Raw genomic sequence first — 27,194 nt, forward strand, 5'->3', positions numbered from 1 at the left:
CAAGAAAGCAACTACCTGAGGGGTGGTTGTGGCCAGGAGGAGGTTGCTTTCTTCTCTCAGGTGGCCAGCACCAGAATGAGAGGACACAGCCTCAGGCTGTGCCAGGGGAAATTTAGGCTGGAGGTGAGGAGAAAGTTCTTCCCTGAGAGAGTCATTGGACACTGGAATGGGCTGCCCGGGGAGGTGGTGGAGTTGCTGTCCCTGGAGCTGTTCAAGGCAGGATTGGACGTGGCACTTGGTGCCATGGTCTAGCCTTGAGCTCTGTGGTAAAGGGTTGGACTGGATGATCTATGAGGTCTCTTCCAACCTTGATGATACTGTGATACTGTAACAAGGAAGGTTGTTATGAAACCTGTGCCAGATGGGAAAGCTTTTCACCAGGAACTCCAGTAAATCCATCCTTACGTGGAACTGTTGTAAAGCAGATCCATAATCTGATCACTTGCCCAAAGAGAGGATGCTGAACCCTGTCTCTGATCTTGGACACAGCAGTGTGACCAAGACACAATTTTATCAAAGCCACTAGAGCAGCAGAGTGGCAAGCACAACGTGACTGTGAAGAATACAATGGAATCTAGACCAAACAGGTTTCTAGCATCTCCTAATTGAATCTGGTTTGGTCTGCATAAAGATAGCCAACACCTGTAGAGGTAGCCCTGAAATGTGACATACCTAAGGCCAGAAGCCCTTGTGAGAAACCATACTGAGTGTGCTAGTTTGAAGCTAGCCAGAATGTTTTGGTGAGAAGAGTTAGATTACAGGCTGTGAAAAGGAAGCAATGGTGATGTCTACTGCACTCATAGGTTTGCTGAGATGTATAAGAACAAAAACATAGATAAGGCAGAGGCTGTCTGGACTTTGTGGGGTGCACTTCTCTCTCTAACCTAACCTGCTGTCTTTGTGATTAATCCACCTGCTTCCTAACCCCCCTGGCCGACCTTCCACACCACCTTAAACATAAGGCAAGATCTTGGGTAAGGTTGAGGGGTAGAGGGAAGGTGGAAGAGTGGTTGTGAGCCCCTCCTGGGGACTCAGGTTTCTGGGAGGGGAGTTGTGTTTCTGTATTACCTTTTACCTTGTATATTTCTGTCTATAGCTGTATATATTGTAAATATCTGCTTGTACATTGTGCATTGTTCATTCAATTTCCAGAGCCACTGAGTCTAGTCTGGGTGATTTTCCAAAGTGAGGAGGGGTGGGGAACACCCAAACCATCACACTGAGCACAATGCCATACACACAGACTTTGGAGTACTACAGCCCAGAACAGCTTACTGTATATTGTTTAATGGCATCCAGGAATTGCCTATTCCCTCTCCCTCAGGAGCAGCCAATTTCAGGCAAATTAAATGTATTAGTAGGAAAAACTTTGCGGTAACAGGTGTTCAACAATGAGATTATTTAAAATGCCAACTCAGAGTTCTTTTTCGATGTGTCACTAGGCTGCACTGCCAAGCTACTCGTCACAAGAATGCTTTAAAATTCATGTTAAAAAACCCCAAACCAACAAAAAAAACCCCAGCAACAGTTTTGGCAGTGCAGGGCTTTACAGGACTGGAAGAGAGAAATATTGGAGGAAGCAAGACAAACACACAGCTGGGAGACGAAAAGGCTTCATCAGTCAATCACTTAAAGAACTCCCCGTGGTGGGAGGCTGCGGGGACAAGAGGGGCTAGGAGTGGTGAATCCAGCGGAAAACGCCCCCCAAGCTACAGCCCCGCAGAGGAGCAGAAAGCAGCACTCTGGGAAGAACAACGCCGGGCGTGGGGATGCAGGGCAGCAGGAGATGCGGGCACGGCGGGGAGGAGAGTCAGCCAAGGTTGCTGGTGCCATTTAAGCCACCCCGCGGCAATCTGCACTTCACGCCGTCTCTGAGAAGCCTCTGCAGCCACGGGGCCAGCGGCACAGCTGGGATGCTCCGGGCGGCGCCCAGTCGGTGGCTGCGCCGGCTCCGCGTCCCCAGCTCGCTGCGGGGAGGCCGGGGCAGGGCGGGCGGCGCGGGCGGGGCCGGGCCGGCGGCGCGGGGCCCTTTAAGAGGTGCCGGCTGCGCGGGAGGGCGGCACAGGGCCCGGCGTGCAGGGAGTCGCGTTGCGGCCCCGCCACTGCTTAGAGCACAGCAGCAGCCAAGACCCCTCGCCCGGAGCCCGTAACACCGAGAGCCGGTGCACGCAACTCCGGGCTCTGTCGCACCGCGCTCCATCACACGGACCCTCGGATCCCACCGCGCTGAGGTCCTTTGTAGGGTACTCTTCTGCTGAACGGAACCCCGGACCCTATCCCATCAAGGTCTACTGCATTGTGCCTGGCTCCCGTTCCACAGATCCTCGGACCCCACTGCGGTGGATTCCACTGCGCCGAACTCCGGACCCTATCATACCGAGTCCCGTTACACGCTGCCTGGACCCCTCGTTACAGCGGAACTCCCGCTCCCCATTGTACAGACCCCCGGGTCCCATGGCAGGGACCGCCGGTGCGGCGGCAATGGCATCCGGGAGCCGGCCCTTGGGGGCCGTCCTGTTGCTGCTGCTGCTGCCGGCGGTGCTGCTGCCAGCGGCGTGCCGGGCGGGCGGCGTGTGCTCGGGGGATGGCGGCCCGCTGGAGCCCTTCGACGCGCTCTACGCCAGCGGCGTGGAGGCTTACTACGGCGGAGACTTCGCGGGCGCGGCGCGGTGCCTGGAACGGGCGCTGCGCAGCCGGCGGGAGCTGCGGGCCGCGCGGTTGCAGTGCCGCCGGCGCTGCCGCGGGCAGGTGCGGTTGGTGTCGCCGGGCCCGGGAGCCGGCGGTGACTTGCCCTTCTTGGGCTCGGTGCTGCGGCGGGCCGGTTGCGTGCGGAACTGCGAGGAGCCGCGCCTGGGAGCCGCCTCCCGCCACCGCACCGCCGAGGAGGTGCGCGCCGACTTCCAGCGCAGGGTGCCCTACAGCTACCTGCAGCGAGCATACATCCAGGTAGGTACCGCCTGGCCCCTGCTCCCCTCCCTAAAGGTTATCCTCCCTTCCATCCTCCCCAAAAATCCCAGGTGTGGTTCTGCTCCTTCCGCCTCTAAAGCCGCCCGGATGCGTTCGTCCACTCCATTCTTACAGATGGGTACAGTGGGTGGCCATGGCCTGTCCCCTACACAGAGCATCTTGGATGACAACTTGGACTCCCTCCAGCTTGGTCTTACCTATGCTTTTCCTGGTTTTGTGTTGGAGTTGGAATGTTTTCTTTGTCTTTCAGTGTAGCATAGTATAATTCAGAAAGCGATCTGCCTTCAGTTTGCAGAGAGAAGCCCCCAGAAGCCCCCCTGTAACGCTCCATTGCCCTCTGCCAGGGGGTTGCCCTCTTGGTCGAACTGAAATAATGTGTTCGAGGAGCTGGGGGCGTGCCTGAAGCTGTGAGGTTCATCATCGCCTCTGCTACCGATCCTGTTGTGTGACGCAGAATACTTGGCATAGCACTGGACAAGTAGCGTTTGGCAACCACTGGCATCTTGAGTATGATCCCAGTAACTTCTGCCTTTTAGCTGTTACCTTCCCTGAGGAAAATGGTATTGTTCTTTGAACTTCTTTGCCAAATGGAAGAAAAAAATTAACACCACCCCCACCCCCCTCCTCTGATATTTAATGATGGTTTTGCTTCTGTTCAAGACCTGCTCTGTTAAGTTAGGTACCTGTAGTAAGTCTTCCTGTTTATAACTAGTAAGGACAGAAATGGGTTTTGTTTTTTTTTTTTTTTTCATGCCAAGCTGAATGTTTTAAACATTTCCCTCTGGATTTGTGCTTTATCTGAGTGCATTCACAATCTTTCAGTTGCTACAGGCAGTTCAGTGGGTAAAGACCTGCACAGCAGAGCACGGGGAGGGTTAATTCTACTGAAATCCATTCCTAGGTGGAGGATCAAACATCTGCTTTAGGCAGTGCCAGTGCCCGTGGTGCAGTGCCTACACAGCAGCAGAGCAAGGAGGCAAATCACCAGCTTCTGTGCTGTAAACCATTCAGGGAGATTGTAGCTGTGTTGCTTTTTCTGTATTTCTTTTTTGACTATTGCCTTTATGTCATTTTTTACAAATTAGGGGCTGGGGCTGCATTGGCTTAAACTCTGATGTGCATGTGCTGCATAGAAGACATGAAAGATATTCTGGAAGGGAACTAAAACTGTAGTTTGGCTTATATATGATCCCAGTGAAGCTGGGAGAGTTCTTCAGCAGTTCTCATCCTGAAAGATGCTCTATATAATTGCCACCATCTGTGGAAAGTGATGCTAAAGTTGTCATGATAAAAGGTTAAGTGATTTCTTCTCTCAAATTCAAAGCCTTTTCCAGAATCACAAAGGCTTGTTCATGTCAAGCTTGTTAAAATTTTCCCTACTAAATTAGTGAATAGGGTTTTTTTTCTTCCATTTCCACAAAATGGATAGCCTAACATTTTGGGATGTAGGCAGTTCTTCTGTTTCAGTCTGTACTGGGTCTGAGGTTTATATTATCTTTGATTTAAAACGCTATTGTAAGCTTATCAATGCAAGGTGCTGAAAACAGCCTTCTTTCTTACATATGACTCAATTTGCTCTTGCAATGTCTGGAGGTTTTATGTTCGTGCTAATACTTTGATTTTGCTGCTGTCTGATGGAGCAGAGGATGTTCTTGCTGTCTGCATGAGTGCCCAGGTTTTGGACACTTTAGCCAGTGGAAAGTACTCTTCTAATAGAGCTGTTTATGTTTTTAATGCATTTTCCCTTAACCCTTGCTGATGCTCTTGGGCTTTCTAAGCCCTGCTCTTATCAGTTTTGTCCTGCAGAGCTATGTGTGGTGGCCACATCCTCACCTTGTGCTGCCCGTGTGTGAGCTCTGTTCCCAGGATTGTTCTTTTGGTCTAGCTCAACAAGTCTGTGCACAGAAGAAAATGTCCCACGTTGGATTTGCCTGCACTTGCACAAAACATGATGAGGCCTAATGTCTTATGTATGCTCAGATATGAACTATCCCTTGTGCCAAGGCTTTGGCATGTACCCCTAGGGCTGGGGTGTATTAGCACATGCACCCTCCAGGGAGACCTTGGCGGCAGCAACCACTTGGTGTTTTGTCTGAAAGAGGTAACTGTAAAGTGGGGCCTGTGCAGAGCCCTCCTGCTTTGCTCTAGGTTCATGGGCTGGCTGCACAGCTCCAGGGGCAGCTATTTGACACTCCTGTTTTGCTCCTTGAAACCAAAAAGGAAATGAGATGAGGTTAAACATCCTGCTGCGTATCCTGTCTCACCCCTCATGGGCTGCGTGGGGAGGTCTGGATACTGGGCATTTGCTGGCCAGGGGTTGATGGCATTTGTGGTTTGAGAGAGGAGGAACAGCCTGGAATGTGCTTCCCACCTCCCACTCTCACTGACCCCGTGCTTATTTGTTTCTCAGGAGGGGAGAAACACATCCCTTCAAGAGGGAGTGACAGAGCAGGGAACAGATGAAAAAAGAAGGAAAGGCTTTGGCTCTCATGCGGTGCTTTGAAAAGTGTTGCTGAATAAACATGAGCTAATCCTTGTAACACTCATGTGGGGTACGAAAAGCAAAGGCTTTCACTCCTGCTGGACAGATGCACAGGCCAAATGTTGACCAGTACTGTGTGTACTGCCTTGGGGGCAGTGGTGCTGCACTATGTGCCCTGGGAGCAGCCTGGGACCTCCCATTACCCCTGGTCGCTCACTGCAGAGTGAGTGCCAGCACAGCCTGGCCCAGTCACGGTGAGTTGCATTAATCTCTGCAGTGCATTGATGGAAAACTGATGTCAGGATTGGAGAATTTGGACTTTTTTTGCTGGTAACTGGACTATAGCAGTGGCTGCCCTGAACAATGTTGCTCTTGCTTCTGAGTGGACGCTTGAGATCACTCCTGCATGGCACACTGTAGAGGGACAGAGAAATGAAGATGTAGTTAGGTGAAATACCATTGATATGATCCCTCTATAAGAACAGGCACCATCAGCTTCTGACTCCACATCATCCTATCAGTTCCTAAATTATTTCCTGATTTTATTTCTTTACACTCTTATGGAACAATTACCTTGGGAAGTCCCCTGCTCTGTTTCACAGAGGTGATCTGAGTAGTTTTGGTGATTGAAGCGTAGTAAGAGGGGAAGCTATGGTGCATTGCAGGACAGCTTGTGAATGGAGATGAAGGTTTTTGTGAACTTCAAACTGGACCAGGTCTCTGACTGCAGTCTGACCAGGTCGACTGCAGTCTCTACAGACACAGTAGATAAATTGCATTGAACGAGCAGATGCAGCCCCAATGTGCTTGCAGGTCTCCTTGGCAGCTTTCTGCATTGTAAGTTTCCTTTTCCTTGGGAGCTGATGTTTGCAGGTAATACAGACATATAGTGGGTACAGCTGGCTGAGGCAGTTAGGGTGGGATGGGTTTTGAGAAGATGTGGAAGCAGGTAGTGATGAGAAAATGGGATTTAGCTTTTGTAGTGCATGTAATGGGCTTTCCAGCAGACAGAGAAATGGTCCTTCAGTGCATTTCTGATGTCACGTCCCACGGGCAGGGCAGCTTCCTTGCACTCATGACCCTCTACTTTGTGCTGGCTGCATGGTCTTTGTCAGTGAAATGCCTTCTAGGCTTGGCAGGTGTGTGTGTGGATCTCTTTGTCCTCTTAAATATTTCATTAATCACATCCTCCTCAATTTGCTGCTTTAGTCTTCCTGTTTCTGTTAAACCCTAGCCTGCAGGCCATGGTGTTCCTAACCCCTCCTTTGGGTGGTTTTTTTCCTAGTGGAGAAGAGGAAAGCAATGTACACTAGGAGAGTATTTGCTGGTAGCACGGTGCTGACTCAGTAGCTGTGTTTGAGCTTGCTGCTGATGCTCTGCCCTGAATCCTGAGCCAGAGCATCGCTTCCAGTCCCTGCACTGACTGCTGCAAGTCAACTTGGTACAAAATTAACCTGCAAAGTTGATCATGATGTTGACTACAAACCCAGGTCTTGATTCTCATGGACTTTGCTACCCTTGCCTCAAGGCCCCTTTCCCTCATCTCTTGCTGTCTCTGAGATGTGCTTCAGTTCTGTTAACCATGATTTAAAGTGTTGCAAGCATAAACACAATGTTTAGGTTTTCTGTGTTGTGGGAGAGGCTGTTTATTTGTTCTTCAAAGCTGTTTTAAAAACCCCAATCTTTTTCTGTTCACAAAAACTTTACACAAGCAACTTAATCTTTCTAGGGATTTTTTTTTTTGCAAGAACTTTGCACTGTTATATTCTCTGCCAGGTCTTCCAAGCTGCTGCTGCTGGAGCAGTGCAGGGGGCACTGCTGGGAGTGTGCCCATGGGTTGCACGGTGTCCTCCTGCTTACCTGTGTCACCAAAATCTCTGAAATGCAACACAGGCACGATAATGACTTGATAAAAGACCATCCTTCTGTCTTCTGGCAATGCTTACATGTTCCCCTGCTTACCTGTGTCACCAAAATCTCTGAAGTCACAGGATCACAGGATGTTAGGGGTTGGAAGGGATGCAAAGAGATCATCGAGTCCAACTCCCCTGCCAGAGCAGGACAATGCTATCTGACACAGGTCACAGAGGAACACATCCAGACAGGCCTTGAAAGGCTCCAGAGAAGGAGACTCCACAACCTCTTTGGGGAGCCTGTTCCAGTGGTCTGTGACCCTTCCAGTAAAGAAGTTCCCCTTGTGTTGAGATGGAACCTCTTTTGCTGCAGCTTACACCCTTTGCTCTTTGTCCTATCCCAGGGAGCAGTGAGCAGAGCCTGTCCCACTCTCCTGGCAGCCTTCAGATACTTATAAACATTTATCAAATCCCTTCTAAATCTTCTTTTCTCCAGACTAAGCAGCCCCAGGTCCCTCAGCCTCTCCTCACAAGCCATGCCCTCCTGTCCCCTAATCATCCTCGTAGCCCTCTGCTGGACTCTCTCCATCAGATTCCTGTCCCTCTTCAGCTGGGGAGCCCAAAACTGAACACAGTCTTCAAGACGAGGTCTCACCAGGGCAGAGTAGAGTGGGAGGAGAACCTCCCTTGATCTGCTGGACACACTCCTCCCAATACACCCCAGGATTCAATTTGCCTTCTTGGCCACAAGAACACATTGCTGTGCCGTGGGTAGCTTGTTAGCCACCAGGACCCCCAGGTCTCTCCACAGGGCTGCTCTCCAGCAACACAGGCACCATAATGACTTGATAAAAGACCATCCTTCTGTCTTCTGGCAATGCTTAGGTGTTCCCCTGCTTATCTGTGTCACCAGAATATCTGAAACGCAGTGCAGACACAATAATGACTTGACAAAAGCCCATCCTTCTGTCTTCTGGCAATGCTTACACGAGCCTTGCCACCAGTTATGCTTGAGCATCTGTCTCTGAGTATCTGTAGTAAGCCTTAGGATGGATGTTAAGACATCTCCACCAAATTCCTTCCACCTTGAGTAACTACTTGCTGCTGCTCACTGTTGTGCTAAGCCAGGCTCTTTTTGTCTCCTTGACAGGCATCTGTATTACCTACCTCAGGATTACAGAGTGACTTTGGATTCACACCAGGGTAGCTGCTTTGGGAATTTGGTTCATTCCACTCAAGGGCTGATATTTTCCATGAACATTTTGTTCTGTTTTCCGTCAGGCCATGATGCTTTGTGGACATGAGCAGATAAAAGGCCCTGGCCTGGGGTGAACCATAGCCTTTGGGGAAGATGTGGTGATTTTGCATAGAGTTGTGACGTGGAATCACCCCCTGCTGCTTTAAGTCTTTGCAGAAGCAGCCTTCTGAGGCTGTTGCTCACCACGGCTACCACCTATCTTGTGAGGTCTGCCTGGTCAGTTGGACTTGTTTTCATAGGATTTATATGACACATCCCAGACAAAGACCTATAGGAGTGTCAGATAATCATTATTATATGGATTATTACTATTAGCAGTGCTTATTTATCTTTGATCTAGAGAATTGGTGTTACTCAGATATTGGATAAATAAATACATCTCAGGACTAACCTCTTGGAATGTCTCTTTATTTAGATTTCCTGAGAGAGCATTCCTAGTCCTCACCAGAGGGTAAATGTTAGTGCTCAGAAAGTTAAAATTATGTAGACAAAAATAAACTCAGTTTATGGGATGGAAAACTCTTGAATCTCAGTGGTTGGGTCCCAGCTGAACTAACCGCCTCTGCCCTTGTTCTAGGCTCTGCAATTCCAGTTCTGGGCTCCTTAATTCAAGAGAGATGTTGAGGTGCTGGAAGGTGTCCAGAGAAGGGTGACAAAGCTGGTGAGGGGCCTGGAGCACAGCCCTGTGAGGAGAGGCTGAGGGAGCTGGGGGTGTGCAGCCTGCAGCAGAGGAGGCTCAGGGCAGAGCTCATTGCTGTCTGCAACTACCTGAAGGGAGGCTGTGGCCAGGTGGGGTTGGGCTCTGCTGCCAGACAACCAGCAACAGAACAAGGGGACACAGTCTCAAGTTGTGCTGGGGGAGGTCTAGGCTGGATGTTAGGAGGAAGTTGTTGGCAGAGAGAGTGATTGGCATTGGAATGGGCTGCCCAGGGAGGTGGTGGAGTTGCTGTCCCTGGAGGTGTTGAAGCAAAGCCTGGATTCACACAGTGTCACAGTATCATCAGGGTTGGAAGAGACCTCACAGATCATCAAGTCCAACGCATTTAGTGCCATGGTCTAGTTGATTGGACAAGGCTGGGTGCTAGGTTGGCCTGGATGATCTTGGAGGTCTCTTCCAACCTCATTGATTCTGTGATTCTATGATTTTCACAGGAGACTCAGTTTTGACTTTTGTGACTTGAGTCCAGGCTGGTGCTGTATTAAAAGTTAGCCTAAGTGTAGAAAGCAATAACTTTCTGATGGTGTTTTTTTTGTGTATGATGTTTCTTGTTTGGGTTGTTTCAGGGTTTTTTGGTGGTCTGGGGTGGGGGAAGTGCTGGTATTTTTTTAATGGAGCCAATCCAAAGCTGAAAATCATGATCTTTACAGATTTCCATGTAATTTCAACTGATAGTAAATTGGCACAGCCCTACTTAGTGCTACAGCAAATCTGAGCATAACCAGCTAGCACAAACTGGTCTTAGACCTACTGAGCTCATTTCACACAAGCTAGTAATCAGCCACGTTATGGCCAGGGCTACTCTTTTGTCTTGCCAGGTTCTTCTTTCTCACCTCATAGCTATGCAGTCATGCTAGGTCTCCCAAACACACTGATGACAGGTCCCAGCCTGCAGTATTTCTCAGTCCTTAGGAGGGGAAAAAAAGGTAAGCCTGGATTTCTCCTTCTTTCTTGGCAATCCCTGGTGCTGTGGCATGGATGATGGAGAAGACAGTGGTGTGACTGACATTATTTCTCTACACCTTGAAGTCTTGATCTAAAGGCATCTCAGCACATGAGATAGGTTAACATTCTAACTTGGTCCAATCTGGGCACTGATAGTGCAGGTGAGCCTGTTGGCTTTAGAGAGCAGACTCTTCCTGCTGTGCTGTGACTTTGGAACCTGCCCTTTCCATGGCCTATCTCAAAAATGTTCCATGGCTCTTTGCACCTCACTTTCCCCTCATTTCATGATGCCTTCCCTCTGCTGGGCTGCTCCTTGCTCCTGAACAGCCTCATCCACATCCCACATTGCACTGAGATTTGTTAAATGGCTTTTACTGCTGCCTAGTATATTTTATCCATAGATCCTAGTGAGCTATGCTCTGGCTACTGCTGAGTCCTTTTGTTGTCCTTGGCCCCAGGAATAATGAGTGGCAGTTGGTAATGAGCTGTGTTGAATGAGCAATGCAATTTAGCTCTGCTAAGAGAACTTATGCCCAGCACTCCCTAGCAGTTCCCGAGGTTCCAACAAGGATTATTCCCATTTCCTCATACAACTGGTGATTTCATCAGGGATGGTGTGGGCAGTGGTGAAAAACCATCATGTTGGCAGCAAATGGCTCAGTTACTGACTTCTCGAGCACTGCAGGAGCCCTGCTATCAAGACTCTGGGCTTGAAGCAGTTCTTGACATCTGGAACAAGGGATTCAGGGGTTATTTGTCTTAGTTTATTCCTTTGGAGGTGGTAGGAATTAGTCAGTGTGATTGGGTTTGTTCCCGAGAAGCAGAGACCCCTGTACTCTGCACATGGCATATTTCCATATGTGTTGTCTGGACCAAGGCCAGGCTGAGACTGGATAAATCACTGTGAACCTGGAGTGACCTAGCTGGAGGCTGTGGAGTTTCTCTGCCTTTACACTGGGGAAACTGAGATCAGAACTTGGCCTGTGTTTTTTCACAGTCACTGATGGCAAGAAGGAGGGGACCAAGTTCCCTGAATGCTTTCGTTTCCAGCCAGTGTATTGGCAGGAAGATATTGATGGGTTTATTTCTTGGCTGTGAGCTGGTGATGACTAATGAAGGCAGGGGGTCTGCCTGTGGGTGGGTTCAGGCAACAAAGAGCTGTTCCTTGTCAGCCTGTACCCCCTCAACCAGTCATCCTCCTTTCCATGACAACTGGTCAGTTAAACAGACCTTCCAGAGTCGATGTCAAGGGTCAGGGATTTGGCCACCAAATAATTATAGCAACAAAAATAGCATCTTCTCTCCACCTCTTCCTTCCCACATGCTCCTGCTGAATCCCTACTCATCAATGTTCTTTTTTTTTCCTTTCTTGGATGGGAAGTGAAGCCCACATGTATTAGCTGGAACATATGGCAGAGTTTGGCTGCAGCCCATCAGTTGTGAAGGCCAAATACTCACTTGTAGCTTCACGTTCACTGTTAAAAAAAGGAGAGAAACTCTTCTTCTAGGAGTGGATGAAAGGCTGAGTCTGTGCTTGTGCTGAGATGGGAAGCAGATAGGGTGGGGGACAGCATGCTGACCATGCTTGTCCCCTCACAGCACGGAGGTGACAGGCTTGCCACTGAGAGGTGGTCCAGTGGCAGCTATCATCACCCTCCACTCCCTACCCCTGATGGTGGGTCTCAGATCATGTAGAGTTTGCAGCCAGGCTGGTTCAGGAGAATCTCATTAGTGACATAGGGCAGCTAGGAGGTGATAAAAGTGAAGTGGCCATGGGCAGGAGAAACATTTTTGTTCGTATCACTAAAGTGTGCACTATTGTGGGTGAGTGGAATGTGTGGGAGGTGGCAGAAAACCCTTGAAGGAGAAGGAAATGAAAGGCTGTTGTCAGCAATGGACTGTACCACCAAATTTTACCTTCACCCCAAGAGTTTCACAGCAAGGCACTAACATCAGGTGTGTAGTCAGTGGTTTCTCTCAGCATGCTGAGCGAGGGGGCCTCCTATGGGAGATGTGTTCTATGCTTGAAGCCTGGGAAACTCATGTTAGCACCTTTTAGAACAGTCTTGTCTCCATTGTAGCAAATTATATCCTTAAGCTTTGGAGTTATGATTTATTAGCATCAGAAGCACCTTTTGGGGATGCTGTTGGCTCAAGGGAGCAGTGTGAGATGCTCTGCTGCTTCTCTTCCATCAGCAGGTTTGCTCAGGGTGATGCCACGCTGTCACCCTTCGGCACATGTATGCCTGAGCTGTCTGTAGCATGGCCAGTGTGGGTACTACTGCTGGTGTAAGGGGGGTTGGACACAACAGAGGCATTGGGAATAGCTGTGGCTGCAGTAAATAGCAACTGCTGTTAATACAGCTGCTCGCTGACCCACATGAGGCTCTTTGTTTTTTGCCCTGACAGACCTAATGCTTTGCTTTCAGTCTTGCCAACCATCATTGCTCCTTCCTTTGCGTGGAGACACATTGCCAAGTCCTCTGTTCCTATTCAGTGTAAAGACACTCAGGTTCTTGTATGTGCTCCTATCCCTCTAGCACACAGGGGTTTTGCAGTGTAATCTAAGCCAAAAAAATCAGGCAAGTGTGTGTTAAGACACAGATGTCTTACTTTTCACCATTGTTTTTCCAAATGAGTTGCAGTGGTGGCCTTGATCTCGCTTTGTGTCCCTGCAAAAGATGATTTGCCATTGGAATGGGCTGCCCAGGGAGGTGGTGGAGTCATCGTCCCTGGAGGTGTTGAAGAAAAGCCTGGATGAGGCACTTAGTGCCATGGTCTGGTTGACTGGCTAGGGCTGGGTGCTAGGTTGGACTGGCTGATCTTGGAGGTCTCTTCCAACCTGGTTGATTCTATGATTCTACGCTGTGCCCTGTCATGGTTAGAGACAGGGACACTTGAATCTAGACAGCCTTCTGCTTGCAGCTTTGCTGCAAAGCCAGAGTGGGCAAATCCTGTGTGAGAGTACAGCAAGTAGGGCACTGCCTAAACTGCTTTTTGAGATTGGGCTGTACTCCTGGGGGTGTGATGGGGACATGTGCTGAAGTTCACAGCCCAGGGCTGTGGGTGCCACTTCTTTTGAAGATGGAGCCAAGTGTATACCTTGCCAGAAAAGATCAGTGTGGTACAGAAAGAGCTTGGAAAATATCTTCAAAATGTTTACTGAAGGTGTTACTGTGACTGCCCAGGGACTGAAGTGGAGTCTGTTGATTCCCTTGCTTAGAAAGCTCTGTTTTTAAAGTGGTTTTTGCCAAGGCACTGCCTGTTCTGAGGCTTATAGATATTCTGGGGCATCCGTGTCCTGACTTACTCTGTCTCTTTGGAAGCAGATGAGAAACTGTAGAGCTTCACTGAAATGGCCTGAAAGGAAGAGCATTGACTTGTGGTACGTTGCACTGTGCTGCTGTTGGAAAGCACTTCCCATTTGGGCTGCCAAGCCTCATCCAAAGGATCTGTGGTTGAGGCTGGGCAGTGACTGGCTGGAGAGCAGCCATGAGGAGAGGGACTTGGGGGTGCTGCTGGACAAGAAGCTCAACATGAGCTAGCAGTGTGCACTTGCAGCCCAGAGAACCAACCAGAGCCTGGGCTACATCAGAGAAGTGTGGCCAGCAGGGCAAGGGAGGTGATTCTCCCCCTCTACTCCACTGTGGTGAGACCCCACCTGGAGTACTGCATCCAGTTCTAGAGCCCCCGTGGATGTGGATGTGCTGGAGCCACTGGGTGATCAGAGGGCTGCAGCACCTCTCCTGTGAGGACAGACTGAGAGAGTTGGTACTGTTTGGTCTGGAGAAGAGGAGGCTCCCAGGTGACCTTCTTGTGGCCTTCCAGTATCTGAAGGGGGCCTATAAAAAAGCTGGGGAAGGACTTTTCAGGCTCTCAGGGAGTGACAGGACTGTGGGGAATGGAGCAAAGCTGGAGGTGGGTAGGTTCAGACTGGATGTGAGGAGGAAGTTGTTGAGCATGAGAGTGGTGAGAGGCTGGAATGGGTTGCCCAGGGAGGTGCTTGAGGCCCCATCCCTGGACATGTTTAAGGCCAGCCTGGGTGAGGCTCTGTCCAGCCTGATCTAGGGTAGGGTGGCAAGGTGCTTGGAACTAGATGATCCTTGTGGTCCCTTCCAACCCTGACTGATTCAATGAAATAATCATTCACCTGGACTTTTTCTTTGATGGTTACCACACTTAAAGCTGTCACTGCCTTGCTGGTAATCAGTGTGCTCAATTCTCTTGGAAAACAGAGTGTAGGAACTGTTTTGTCCTTCATGCTGCCTTTGAGAAGGGTTACATAGGAAAGGTTTGCATGCTCCAGGCTTAGTGTTTGCATTCCTGTTTCTTTGCTATTGTTTTATGCATTTCAGCTGCCAAGTGTGTCTGTCAGTGGAGTCTGCTGGAGAAGCCATGCTTAGAAATGACTCTAGGTCCTTAGGTATCTTCTGTGATGCTCTTTGAGGTTGCTTTGGTTTTGTAGCCACCCTGTGCTGAATGGCGGTGTCTGGCTAATTGGAATTGACACTTCTGCTCTTGCAGGCTCTAGGTGTGTATCTCAGAGTCTTCTCACACGTGTAGATATGCACAGAGTTGTGGTGGTGACCAGGAAAACCCCTACTGCTGTTTGCCTATGCTGCACACCTGAGACTGGAGGCACAGCTCAGGTGTAAGAGCCAATAATGCTTGGCCCCATAAGGACTTATTTCACTGAGGTAAAAATGTGGTCAAGCCTAGACACACCTCTGGGAAGTGATCAGGGTGATTGTGCCAAGTGAAGCAGTATGCTGGTGTAGTGCTCAGTGCTTCTAGGTGCTGTGGTACAGCTGGGTCAATAGCACATTGTATGAACTGCTTCACTGTCTGTCTTTCTAAAGGTAAGAAGGAAAGGACAAGCTGCTTTTCTCTCCATAGTGTTACCTATGTGCCAGAAGGACCATCAGGACTTTCAGAGGTTATCCTTGTACATTCTTCTGTTGCAAAACAGCAGTAGATTAGGTTGTGCTGTTTTTTCTCTCTTATGTCTTAGAAAGTTTTGCCCTCTGCTCTTACATATATTGAGTGTTTTAGCCGTCCTGAGCATGGAGAACTAAATCTGCTCTTAGCACTAGGAGTCATAAACCAGTGCTCAGCAGCTATCTCTTGTTTCAGAGCCAGGATGCTGCTCTGTGTGAGCAGAGGCTTTGTCTTGCCAGTGAATGGTGACAACATAAGGATGTCAATGCTAGGGCACTTCAGGCAGAGGTGTGTACCAAATACTGTTGAAAACAGCAGAGTTTGGAGCTTCCTGACTTGCACACTTTGTTCTTGGTCTGTCCTGAGGACAACTGCTCAGACTGCCAGAATGTACGCTGTAAGTTGGTGATGGATTTAGCAGTGTCCTCACCACAGGTGTCTGGATTTGGAATCTGGTGATATTAGCAATAAAACCCGTGGGTTTATACTGTGTTAATGGCACTGCTGTATCTGTGCTTTGATCTGAAAGCTCGAAGCTGGAGGTTGTTAGCATAAGCAGGAGTGTGACAAAGAAAAAGCTGAGTGGGTGCCTGTACTTGCTGTGGACTTACTTGCACTGCTTCTAATGACTTTGAGTTGATGCCTGATGCTTTACTAAAGCATAACTTCATTGTGTGTGTTTTGAATCCAGCCTGTTGGGGGTTTTGTTCTGAAGTGCTGAGGTGTTATCTGACAGACCTCATGCAAAAGCCTGAGAGTCCCAACTGTGTTTCATTCGGGAGCATATGACCTAGGCAAGTGCTGCTGTGGCCAGTTCATGAGGGAGGACAGAAACGCCTGGATTTGATCCAGCCCAGCCCTCTGTGCCCTCATTTACCCATCTGTGGAATGGGTTTGATGTGCAGCAATTATACACCAGGCACTTGGCATTGTAAGACACGAGTGACATTGCGTGTCTGGAGAGCGGCAGATGCGCTGCCTGGTGTCTGTGCACTGCAAGTCAGCTCCAGCAGGAACAGCATGCATAAACACTGGCAGACTCATTAAAGATGGCCTGCCCAATTTGGAAACAGTTTGCTCAGAGTCAGTGGTGCTGCTGGGCTTATTAGCAGAGCATGAGCTAACTGTCCTCTCAGTGGAAGCCAGCAGTATGAACAGTCACAACTGCTCTACATGTGAAAGAAGAGACATGCATGGAAGTGCTGTGGGTCCAGGACAGATCAGTTTCATGCATGACCCTTTGTTAAAGCTCCTTCACAGTGTCTTTCAGTGGCACAGCAAACACTTGTGCTTAGGTATTCCTTAATACCTTTGCAAAGATCTTTTTGACTTCACAACCTTCAGTGTGTTTTATTCCAGATGCTTTTCCTTGAGCTACTGCTGCTATTTAAAGGATCCTCAGTACCTGATGACATCCTTAGGATCTGGAGGAAATGGAGCTTCTCAGATGTGTGGGAGCTCAAAAGTATTGCCAGGCTGCAGCAAAATGATTCTCCTTGTTTTGGGCCTTTAAAGCCTCATAGGATTGTTATAGGAAATATGACCCAAGAGGGTTTTTTGGGGTGGTTCCTGTGTTACAGACACTTTTTGGATGGGACCTGGTCTAAATCTGGAAAGCCAGCTGCCTTGTGCAGGGACAAAAGTTCTCCTTTCACAGAGCAGGATACAACTGGCCAAAGACAAAAGGTGAAGTGGGGGTCTTCAGTGTCCTGAACACAATCCTATCCCTCTGTCACATCACCAAATCATGCCATAAATCTCATCACACCACAAATTCCCCTGGGAACCTGCTCTGTGCACCTCTGTGTTGCTTTCTGCTATACCTCATCTGCAAAAGCCCTACAACCATCAGCAGGAGCTAGTGCAGGAAGAGTCAGACCTATCTTCATAGCCTAACCAGCCACTGGGCTGAGCAGGGCTGACAGCTCATCCTGTCTGCAGCTGTGCTGCTTTTAAAGAGTTGCTGAGTGACTCTTTTTTTTTTTTCTGTGAGACTTTATCTATTTTTCATATTGCTTTGCTTTAAAAGGGGAAAAAAAAAGTCACTGCTGGAAAAATAATTATTTCAACATCCATTGAGAGTGTTCTGGAAAGTTGATATTCTGCTTGACTTCAGATCCATGGAGTGAACTGCAGTGTCAGCTCTGGAGCATGTTTCAGTCTTCTTCCCATGGGAGAGCCAAAAGAGAAATGGAAGTGAGAAAATTGGGGCAGGAAGCAAAAGTGGTAGGGGAATTAGGAGGAAACAAGTCACAGTGTCTAATGTGCTTGGCACAGACTCCTGTGCTAAAGCGGAGGAGGAGGTCATGGGGATGCTGTCATGGTGCAGGGAACATCAAGTTTTGAGGAGGATGAGCAGTAATGGTCTTGGTGTGTTTTGAAAGGGGAAACGTGCAAAAATGTTGGATTTGAATTTCTTTGTGGACAAAACTGGAGCAAGAGTTCCTGCTGGGACTGAGCAGCCAGGCAGACTCTGCTGTGGCTGGGAAAGAGGGAGGTGATGCTACTATCTCACAGGGCCCAGGCTGTGCACAAAGCCAGTGGCTGTTGCTCTTGTCTTTTTCCTTGTCAAGTATTTTGTCTGTTTCATGGTTACGAAGGCCACGTAGCTTTGCTCCCACTCCTGTAGAGCCTGTGTACCAAGTGTCTGACAAAGCCTGCACTGTCACCCAGGGCTGTAGTCCTTCCTCTAGCAGGAGGCAGGTCTTCCACACCAGGTAGCTGGAGAGGTTTAACCTGGGTTGCTCTCAGGTAGGATGTGAGTGAGGTTTTCCCATCACTGAAGCATGTGCAAAATCAGTTGGGTTTGGTTTTTTTTTCAATCTAGATCCCATCAGGAGATTTCATATTTATAATACAACCTTTCTGTTGTGGGGCATGGGTCAGCAGCAAGCACAGGCACATTCCTTTTCTGCATTAGGGTTACACACATTGTTGCAGAAGAAAATTCACAGTGGAGCTGATTGGCCTTTTAATGGTTCCCAGGTTAGCAACTGGGAGTATCTTAGCCTGTTCATAAACACCCTCTCTGCTACAAAGTGAGGGATTTCCAGGAGCTTTTGGCCTTTGCACAAAGGGTACACTTACTTGGAATGGGATGCAGCACCTCAAGCTCTGGGGTGTACATCTTTCTGTCCACTTACAGAACACAGTCTCAAGTTGTGCTGGGGAAAGTATAGGCTGGATGTTAGGAGGAAGTTGTTGGCAGAGAGAGTGATTGGCATTGGAATGGGCTGCCCAGGGAGGTGGTGGAGGCACCATCCCTGGAGGTGTTCAAGAAAAGCCTGGATGAGGCACTTAGTGCCATGGTTGATTGGCTAGGGCTGGGTGCTAGGTTGGACCAGATGATCTTGGAGGTCTCTTCCAACCTGGTTGATTCTATGATTCTATGGTCTAGTTGATTGGATAGGGCTGGGTGCTAGGTTGGACTGGATGCTCTTGGAGGTCTCTTCCAACCTGGTTGGTTCTATGATTCTGTGATTCTGCCCTGTGATCTCTCCTGCAGAGTCAAGCAGGGGAGCCTGTGGGCTTGGGAGACCTGAGAGCTTACTGTGCATGCACACTTGAGTGCACTCTGGAGCACAGAGCTTTAGGAAGGAGGATAGCAGTTGTGTTCCTTGACTCCTTCAGAGTTCCTCCCTGGAAGAAAACTTTGGCAAAACTGTGGCATGCTGAATTTGCAAACGTTTGCTTCTTCGTTCACATTTGCTCATATCCCCAGAGGAATGAAGTCATTTATTTGATTTGCCCTGCTGCTTCACACTCCTACTTATGAATGGCAGGGAACAAGACTGGAAGTATGACTAGCCTGGCCACATGTGGTTTTGAAAGACATGTTTGCTCGCACAGCAGTGTCTGAACAGAGTAGCTGGCTCTGAAATCCTATCAGTAAGGCTTTTGAGTAACTTCAAACCTTTCTAGCAGATGCTTAGAATTTCTTCCACTCTGACATTGTGTAAGCCTCTGTTGAAGCTTCATTACCTCAGTAAACCACAGAAAAGCAGCCAGCCTTTGCACTAAAACCTTCTCTGGATTAATTTTAGTTTTTCCTTGAGTGCAGAAGACAGTTTATTATGGTTTAAGCACAGGGTAGAAGGCCAGGATCACATATGGATCTGGGTGGCAGTGGTGTTAAAGTTGGAGTATGAATGTGTCTTGTTCCCTGGCTACCTCCGTGCAACTGCACTGAGTGTGGAAGCTGACCCATATAATTATCAGCATAAGTAGGATATTCAGTGCTTTCTTTAGAGCAGCTTATAAAAGACCAGTCCCAAACAGCTGCCATTTCATGGGCTGTTCTTGGTATTTTCCATGCTTTAAATAACTCCAGAGCTTTTTGTCATGCTCTGCTGGGAGCTTTCCCTGCTTTCTCTCACGGTTATTCCAGAGACTTGTGTATTGCTTCAGTGATTCACCACTGAGTTAGCAGGGCATCATGACACAGGCAGTCACAACACTTCTCTAGCACTTCTTCTGGGTGCAAGTTTCTTAGCAGAGGACTTCAGCTCTCCCTGGGATGGCACATGTCCTCCTTGGCATGAGCATCCCCTCCCCACGTTCACCACTGAGCCCCATCAAGTTTCCTTCCAACTTTATGACTCCTGCTAATTATAACACAGACCAGAAGAGTTATCCAGGAGCTAAAAATGTAATTTTTTTGCCAAGCCTTTTATCCTGAGTGGTTGCACACCAGGACACTGTTTTCAGTGTAAGGCACTGCTCTGTAAAGAGCCTAAAACTGCTATGTAAAAATTCTAGGCAGACCTCTGCCAGCAGGCAGTACCTGGAGCTGCTCAGGACTTTTTTCTCACTGAGTTACTGCTAAGACTTGGTAAAGATTTCAGTTCTTGTCTTTTTTTGTGTGTAGCTTGACCCCACACAACTGAAATCGATGGCAAATGGAACATCAAGGGCAAAAGTTCTGGAACACAAACCCTATGAGGAGAGGCTGAGGGAGCTGGGGGTGTGCAGCCTGCAGAAGAGGAGGCTCAGGGCAGAGCTCATTGCTGTCTACAACTACCTGAAGGTAGGTTGTAGCCAGGTGGAGTTGGTCTGTTGCTGATTGCCTGGCAGAAGAGACCAAGGGGACACAGTCTCAAGTTGTGCCAGAGGAGATCTAGGTTGGATGTTAGGAGGAAATTGTTGGCAGAGAGAGTGATTGGCATTGGAATGGGCTGCCCAGGGAGGTGGTGGAGTCGCTGTCCCTGGAGGTGTTCAAGAGAAGCCTGGATGAGGCACTTAGTGCCATGATCTGGTTGATTGGACAGGGCTGGTTGCTAGGTTGGCCTGGATGATCTTGGAGGTCTCTTCCAACCTGGTTGATTCTATGACTTGAACCCTCTGAACTCACCATTTCAGTCTGCTCAAGTTCCACTTGCTGACACGTGGAGAGAGGCAAAGACAGCAGGCAATGCATTCTGTGTATCTCTCCAGACTCTCTCATTTTTAACCTATTTACTTATTTTTAAATCAGACACATATTAAATAAAGGGATTGTTTCCTTTGGCACAAGCTAATGACTATTTTCAGAAGCATCCAGAGCTGCTCTGAGTGCTGCTTTTACTACTTCCTGGAGAATCAATGCCAGGCAGCTGCTCTTCATTTTTAGGGAGCTTAAGAATGAGTTCATAGTGCTTAGCTGGTGTTTTATGTTTAGTAAAGCCTCTGTTTTCTCACCCAGATGCTTTTTAATCACACTATTTATTGTTTAAGCAGCAAGTTAATAACCAGACAGGAATTATCAATGTTACTTGCTCATATCTAATATAAATTTGTGGGTGTGAAAAAAAGGACTTGGCCATGGGGAAGAAAAGCTGTGACTTCTGTGCTGTGGGGGGTTACATGTTTTCACTGCATATACCCACAGAGGGATGGAGGCTTCACTGCACTGCCTGTGTTGGCAGGAGAACAAGAGTTCTTCATCAGCACAGTGTGAATGTTTGGTCTAAACTTGTTGTGGGGCAGCAGGTGTGACTTGATTCATGTTTCTTCTGTAGCTTCTCTGCCTGTCTGATGCTATCAGCCTCATCAGCTCAGCCACACGTTTCCACTCTCTGCTTCTGGTTAGCAAAATCCACAAGTAGGATGTAAATGGGAAACAACTCTTGGTCTTTCCTTAAGATTCCCAAGACTGTCTTTTGGTGGATGCTGATGCTCCAGCTGCTGCCTGTCCCAGTGTGGTAAGCAGTAGGCAGGGCTTTTACCACTAAAGCCATGGTGCTGGAGCTGCTTCCCTGATTCAGCTGACATTTCAGACTCCCTACAGAGAAGGTCTTGCTGTTATCTGCTAGATAAGAAAAGGATCTGTATTTCACTTCCCCTTTACTTCTGAAGGCAGTGCTTGCTAGGAAGCTGGCTGTGCCACAACCGCATGTTTGCAAGGGGAGGAGGCTCTTGGTTACCACAAATGTTGGTCTTACCCCCTTACAGCTTGCTGAATTAAGCAGATGCAGCCCAGAGATGATGTAAGTTGTGTCTCAGACTTCCCAGGTTTTTCCACCCTTGCAGACCTCCCAGCTGGTCATTGTGGTTTCAGCTAAAAATAGAATTAAAGCACTCAATTCATCCTACAGGGAAGGAGCAGAGCAAAGACCTGGATTTTCATCTCTTTTCCATCCAGGGACCATGATTGATCCTATGGCTTCAGAGGCTCAGTGCATCGAAGCCCTGTGACATATGGAATCTGGGAACAGCTTTGAACTCTGAGTTCCTCACTGGCATGTGGGGATTGCTGTCCTGGCACCGTGTCAACAGAAGCAGCACTGAGTGGGGCAGAACAGAAATACCAACGTGGCTTTGTCTGGGAAGTCACAGGATGGACCAGATTCACTGAGAGCCTTTTGGTCACAAGGCTTTTAAACCAAGAGCCTGCAGTTTGACATCTTGTCCTGTAGGATAGCAACTGACTGACTACTGACAGCTGCCAGGAACCTCACACTGAAGTTCCAGAGGCAAACACTGGCGTGTACCTCTTGGAGAGCTGATCACCCTCCTGTTTCAGCCCTGGGGATTCAGGATGCTTTCTGGCCATGGCATTTTGGGCTGTGATAGTGGCTGCTGTGGCACTTGGAGCTGGGAAACCTTGCTGGGCTGAGAAGCCACTGTAGTGCTGACACAGAAAGGCAGCTGGGGAAGATGCTAGAAGATGCCTGTATTGTGACATTTGTTTGGGATTGTTTCAGGGAAGGAAGTTGCTATACTTCTTTCACAGCTTCACTTACAAGTAACCAGCCTGGAATAGAGTCTGGAAAATGTAGAGAGTTATGGGCTTTTGTATTCTTGGCTATACACAGGCTCTTCATCTTGGCCTTTGAGAGAGAGCAGAGCTCAGGTTTATTTTCCAGTGCACAGCTGAGGCAGGCTAGACTCATGGAAACTTGCAGAAGAAAAATGTAGACAGTGTTGGTTTGTTTTCTTTGCCATTTATCTTGCTGGAGAAGAGGAGGCAGAGAAGTGGGAATGAGGCAAGTGTCTTCTGATTAATGTGAATTATCTAGTGTGTCTTGGGGTGAATCCCAGTTTCCTCTGGTTGTTTTTATCCTGAAAGGTGTGAAGTGCTAATCTGAATTTCATCAAGCAACTTGTTGGTGTTTCTCATGCAATAGATGCTCCAGCTGAAACGTCACAGTGCATGGAAGCAATCAGAGGCTCTATGGGCACTCTTGGAGGATGAAGCTTGAGGTACCAGCTGAGGAGAAGGCTGATATAGGCAGGAGTGGCTGCCTGCCTGTGCCTGAAACACTGATGCATAGATTCACAGAATGGTTTAGGTTGGAAGGGACCTTGAAGATCATCTAGTTCCAACTCCCTTGCCATTGGCAGGGATACCTTCCACTAGACCAGGCTGTTTAAGGCCTCATCCAGCCTGTCCTCAAGCACCTCCAGGGAGGGGGAATCCACAACCTCTTTGGGCAACCTATGCCAGTGTCTCACTGCCCTCCCTGTAAGAATTTCTTCCTAACATCCATTCTAAATCTACCCTCCTCAAGTTTAAATCCATTCCCTCTCATCCTATCACACAGGTCCTTCTGAAAGTCCCTTCATGGCTTTCTTGTAGGCCCCCTTCAAATACTGGAAGGTTCCTTTAAAGTCTCCCTGGAGCCTTATTTTCTCCAGGCTGAACAGCCCTGACTCTAGCAGCCTGTCCTCTGGGGTTCTCCAGCCCTCTGGTCATCTTTGTGGCACTTCTCTGGACCCATTCCAGCAGCTCCATGTCTCTCTAGTACTGGGGGCACCAGAACTGAACGCAGTGCTCCAGGTTGGGTCTTGTGAAAGCAGAGTAGAGGAGGAGATTCATCTGTCTTGTTACACAGAGTCCCAGAACTTTAGAAGTTGGAAGAGACCTCCAGAGATCATTGAGTCCAACCTCCCTGCTGAGGCAGGAGTCAGTTTACTGCTTGCCCTCCAGAAGGACTGGAGAGGCTCCTTTCTGCTGAAGCAGAAGGCACAGTACAGAGCAAACAGAATCAAAGCAAAGAGCTTTAATCACAGAGAGGCTTTTTGGAATATTCACAGACTGGTATCTCTGAGTTCCCAGGGCTGCATTATCATGGAATCAAGCAGGTTGGAAGAGACCTCCAAGATCTTGTCTTGCTGGTCACACTTCTTTTGATGCATCCCAGGGTACAGTTTGCCTTCTGGACTGCAAGTGTGCATTGCTGGCTCACCTTAGCCTATCATCAACTGACACTTCCAAGTCCTCCTCCTTGAGACTGCTCTTGAGCCACTCCTTGCCCAGCCTGTGTTTGAGTTTGGTGATCTTGCTCTACAGATTGATTTCTATACCTCAGTGGTTTCAAAGGTATCTGTGACAGCAGTCAAGCAGCTTTGGATTGATTTCTATACTCCAGTGTTTTCAAAGGTATCTGTGACAGCAGTCAAGCAGCTTTGGATTGATTTTTATACTCCAGTGTTTTCAAAGGTATCTGTGACAGCAATCAAGCAGCTTTGAATCTTTGCCTTTCCTGGATGTGTGCTGTTGGATTCAATAGGGTACCAAGGAGCATCATGGAATCTGAGGAGATGTGACACACTCCCTGACCAACTCAGGGCTCCATAACATCTTGTTTCAGGAGAAGGCAGAGTTGGAAGGCAAACAGTTTCCCACCTGGGATTTCCTGTTTGAGTGCTGGCAAGATTGGTAGGGATTCCATCTTCATTAGAACTTCTCAGTTTCAATTAAGATCCCCTCCAGATAAACACGAGCCCCATGCCAGATGTGCCTTAAACTCTTCCCTGTAGTTCTGCTCTTTGGAAGGTTCTCACGATAACAGACAAGGGACATGCAGTGCAGAAACCACATTTGATATTTCTGCTGAGGAAAAACCTCTTTGTCCCAGGCTTTTTGTTATTGTTGTTGTTGTTATTCTTAGTATCATTGTGTGCACAAGAAGACAGATGATTGATGGTATGGTGGGAGAGGGGGGGTTTGTTTTTGGCTTTTTAGGCAGCTGCATCTAGTTAGAATAGAGGTCCCCAGGAGTAAACAGCATTGGGTATTGAGGGGAAGATACTTGCTCAGCCTCCAGAACTGAGGTGGTGCCTGTGCCTGTGGAAGCTCCCACTGATTTTTTTCTTTCTGTATTAACTTGTCTGATTGCTTTTGGACTTTGTCCAGAGGGTTTGCATCCACCATACACTCAAAGTGTAGTGATAATTTGCATGAGGATTTGCCACCTTGCCTTTGGGCTGAAATTGTCACCTCCTTTCTGCTGCCCCTCATTATAATTTATTGGTGACTCAGTCAACTCCTTCATAGAATCAACCAGGTTGGAAGAGACCTCCAAGATCATCCAGGCCAACCTAGCACCCAGCCCTAGCCAATCAACCAGACCATGGCACTAAGTGCCTCATCCAGGCTTTGCTTGAACACCTCCAGGCATGGTGACTCCACCACCTCCCTGGGCAAAAAAGTCTAAAAGTTCTTGGCAGAACTATTCAGGGACAAAGAAGAAACAAAAAAGGAGGCAGTTTCACTGTGTAGGTGATGCTATTGAAGTTGGCTTTCATGCAGATAGTTAGCATAGATTCCTGTGCTGGATTAACAATGAGGATGTGTGTTTGTGTGTGGGAAGGAGGCAGGCTGGGCAGGCTGCTGGGGTGGAGGGGTCACAGCTCTGCTGGACTCTGGCTTGTGTTTGCTTTTCCCAAAGCACAGAGTTTGTGTTTCTTGCTGCTTGTGTCCTGCAGTGGGACTCCTAGGACTGGTGTTACTGTGAGATGTGCTGTTTGCAGGAGCAGCCCACTTTCACGTTAGTCCAGCAGTTAGATTCCTGCAGAAGTCAGGTTATTTGCTCTCTGTGTGTATCCTGTGTCTGTAAGCCCAAGGCTGAGTTAAAACTACAAAGGGCTAAAAAGGTATTTTTTTTTTCGTGGAGGAGAATGCTTATGGAAAGAGCTCTTCCTACTGAGGGATTTGTGACAGATACAGAGCTAGGAGGGGTGAAGCCTGCTTGAGAGCACTGGCAGCATGTGCAGATGAGCAGATGTTTTGGAGGCGATGGATAGACAAAGGTAACATTTCCTGTTCTAGGTTGTTAATTTACTGAGGAAGCTGCATTCAGGGCCAAAAGTGAGCAGTGAGTAGTTTCTTGTAGTATTTTTCCACAGCAGATGCTGATTTAATGCTTCCTGTTGTTCAGTGTTGTGGGATTCTCCAGTTCCCAGGGCAAGAGAGTTCATGGTGCTGAGCCTTTGCTTATTGGTATGCAGTGCAATGGCTGCACATGGTCTGGTGTGGCAGCAGACATGAAAGATGCTGGAGGCTACTGCCTGAGGTCATGGGGATCTAGAGGGCAGAGGAAGAGCTGCAGAGTGTTGATTTGGAAGCAGATGGCATTCAAGGAGCCTTTTGCTTTGCTGGGAGCTGCTAAATGGGATAAGCTCTCATCATGGGTGCTGAGCCAGCTACAGCACCATGAAGCTGCAGTGAATGTTGAAGCCAACAAGTCCCTTAGTGTTTTACTGTGGTCACACTTATAAATAAATTCCCTGCCACTGGGTAATGAATTGTCAAATCCAAACAGAGGAAGTCTCTCATCATTCTCTTCCTCTGAGGTAACTCAGATTCTTTGTAAAGTAACTTGTATTACAAACTGGAAGCACAGGATATTCTTAACAGTGGTTAAGTATCTCCTCCAAGTAATACTCAAGTGGATAGGAACTTAGTATAGGTCAGATTGCTATGCTGAATTCCAACTATCCAAACTGGGAGGGTGACTTTCTGCCTTCCTTTATTCCTTTTCAGGTATAAAGCATCAATAAGCAACTCAACCTACAGCTCTCTATCGCAGTTGTGTATATGGATAAAAGCACATGGGAATGTTGGCTCCTTTGGTCTAAAGCTCTTAGATAAGTTCTCTTTAGAGAACTGGAGATGTGTTTTCCACCTCTTCCACTCACTCTGTTATTTCTGACTCCAATGAGAGCTGATAATCATCTTCTCCTCATCCTGGCTTCATACTTAACATAATATACTGCCAGACAACAGCAGACAAGTGCACAGGTGTGCTGTCACTTTGCAGCAGGGTCATCATCCTTCACTATTGTAAAAGAGCAGAAGCTGTAGTTGTCTGATACCATTTGCTCTTAGCACATCTGCCACTTTGTAGTATTGATTGCAAACAGCTTTATATATACCCTTTGAATTCTATTTGCAATTGTTTTTTTTTCCAGAGTTAGAGTTCTAGTTAAGAAGTGTAGAATTCTAACTGCCTCTTCCCTTTTCCCCTTTCCCTTCCTCAACCTTCAGTGGAGTTAAAGTTCATTTGTTTATGGCTGATCTTATTTTGTCAGCCTTCCAAGCAGCAAGTAGTGCTTGGCAGGGGGTGATGCTGAGACTGTGTGGGCCAAAAAACATAAATGCCTTGAAATTGAGGAGGCTGTGCTCTTGCAACTTCAGTTTTTATAGGGGAAAGAGTATTGCTTTGTGTTACAGAAGGAAAGTTGAGTAAGTGGAGAAAATCCAGTGTTTCAAGCAAGGTTTCATTCCAAGAAGAAATCCAAACAAGTGCTGTCAGCCTCTGCAAGGCTGAG

At 48.1% G+C, this 27,194-nt stretch overlaps 1 protein-coding gene across 1 annotated transcript in view; it reads left to right on the plus strand.

Moving 5' to 3' along the window:
* The first annotated feature begins 1,994 nt into the window (after nucleotides 1–1,994).
* P3H2 (prolyl 3-hydroxylase 2) overlaps nucleotides 1,995–27,194 on the plus strand; it is a 73,325-nt gene continuing 48,125 nt past the window's right edge. Inside the window, exon 1 of the mRNA XM_064164883.1 lies at nucleotides 1,995–2,946. Coding sequence (XP_064020953.1) covers nucleotides 2,455–2,946 — 492 coding nt within the window. The 5' untranslated portion in view covers nucleotides 1,995–2,454. The remainder of the gene's footprint in view (nucleotides 2,947–27,194) is intronic.

This window comes from Pogoniulus pusillus, chromosome 26 (genome assembly GCF_015220805.1).
Source record: "Pogoniulus pusillus isolate bPogPus1 chromosome 26, bPogPus1.pri, whole genome shotgun sequence".
NCBI classification, from domain to species: Eukaryota; Metazoa; Chordata; class Aves; order Piciformes; family Lybiidae; genus Pogoniulus; species Pogoniulus pusillus.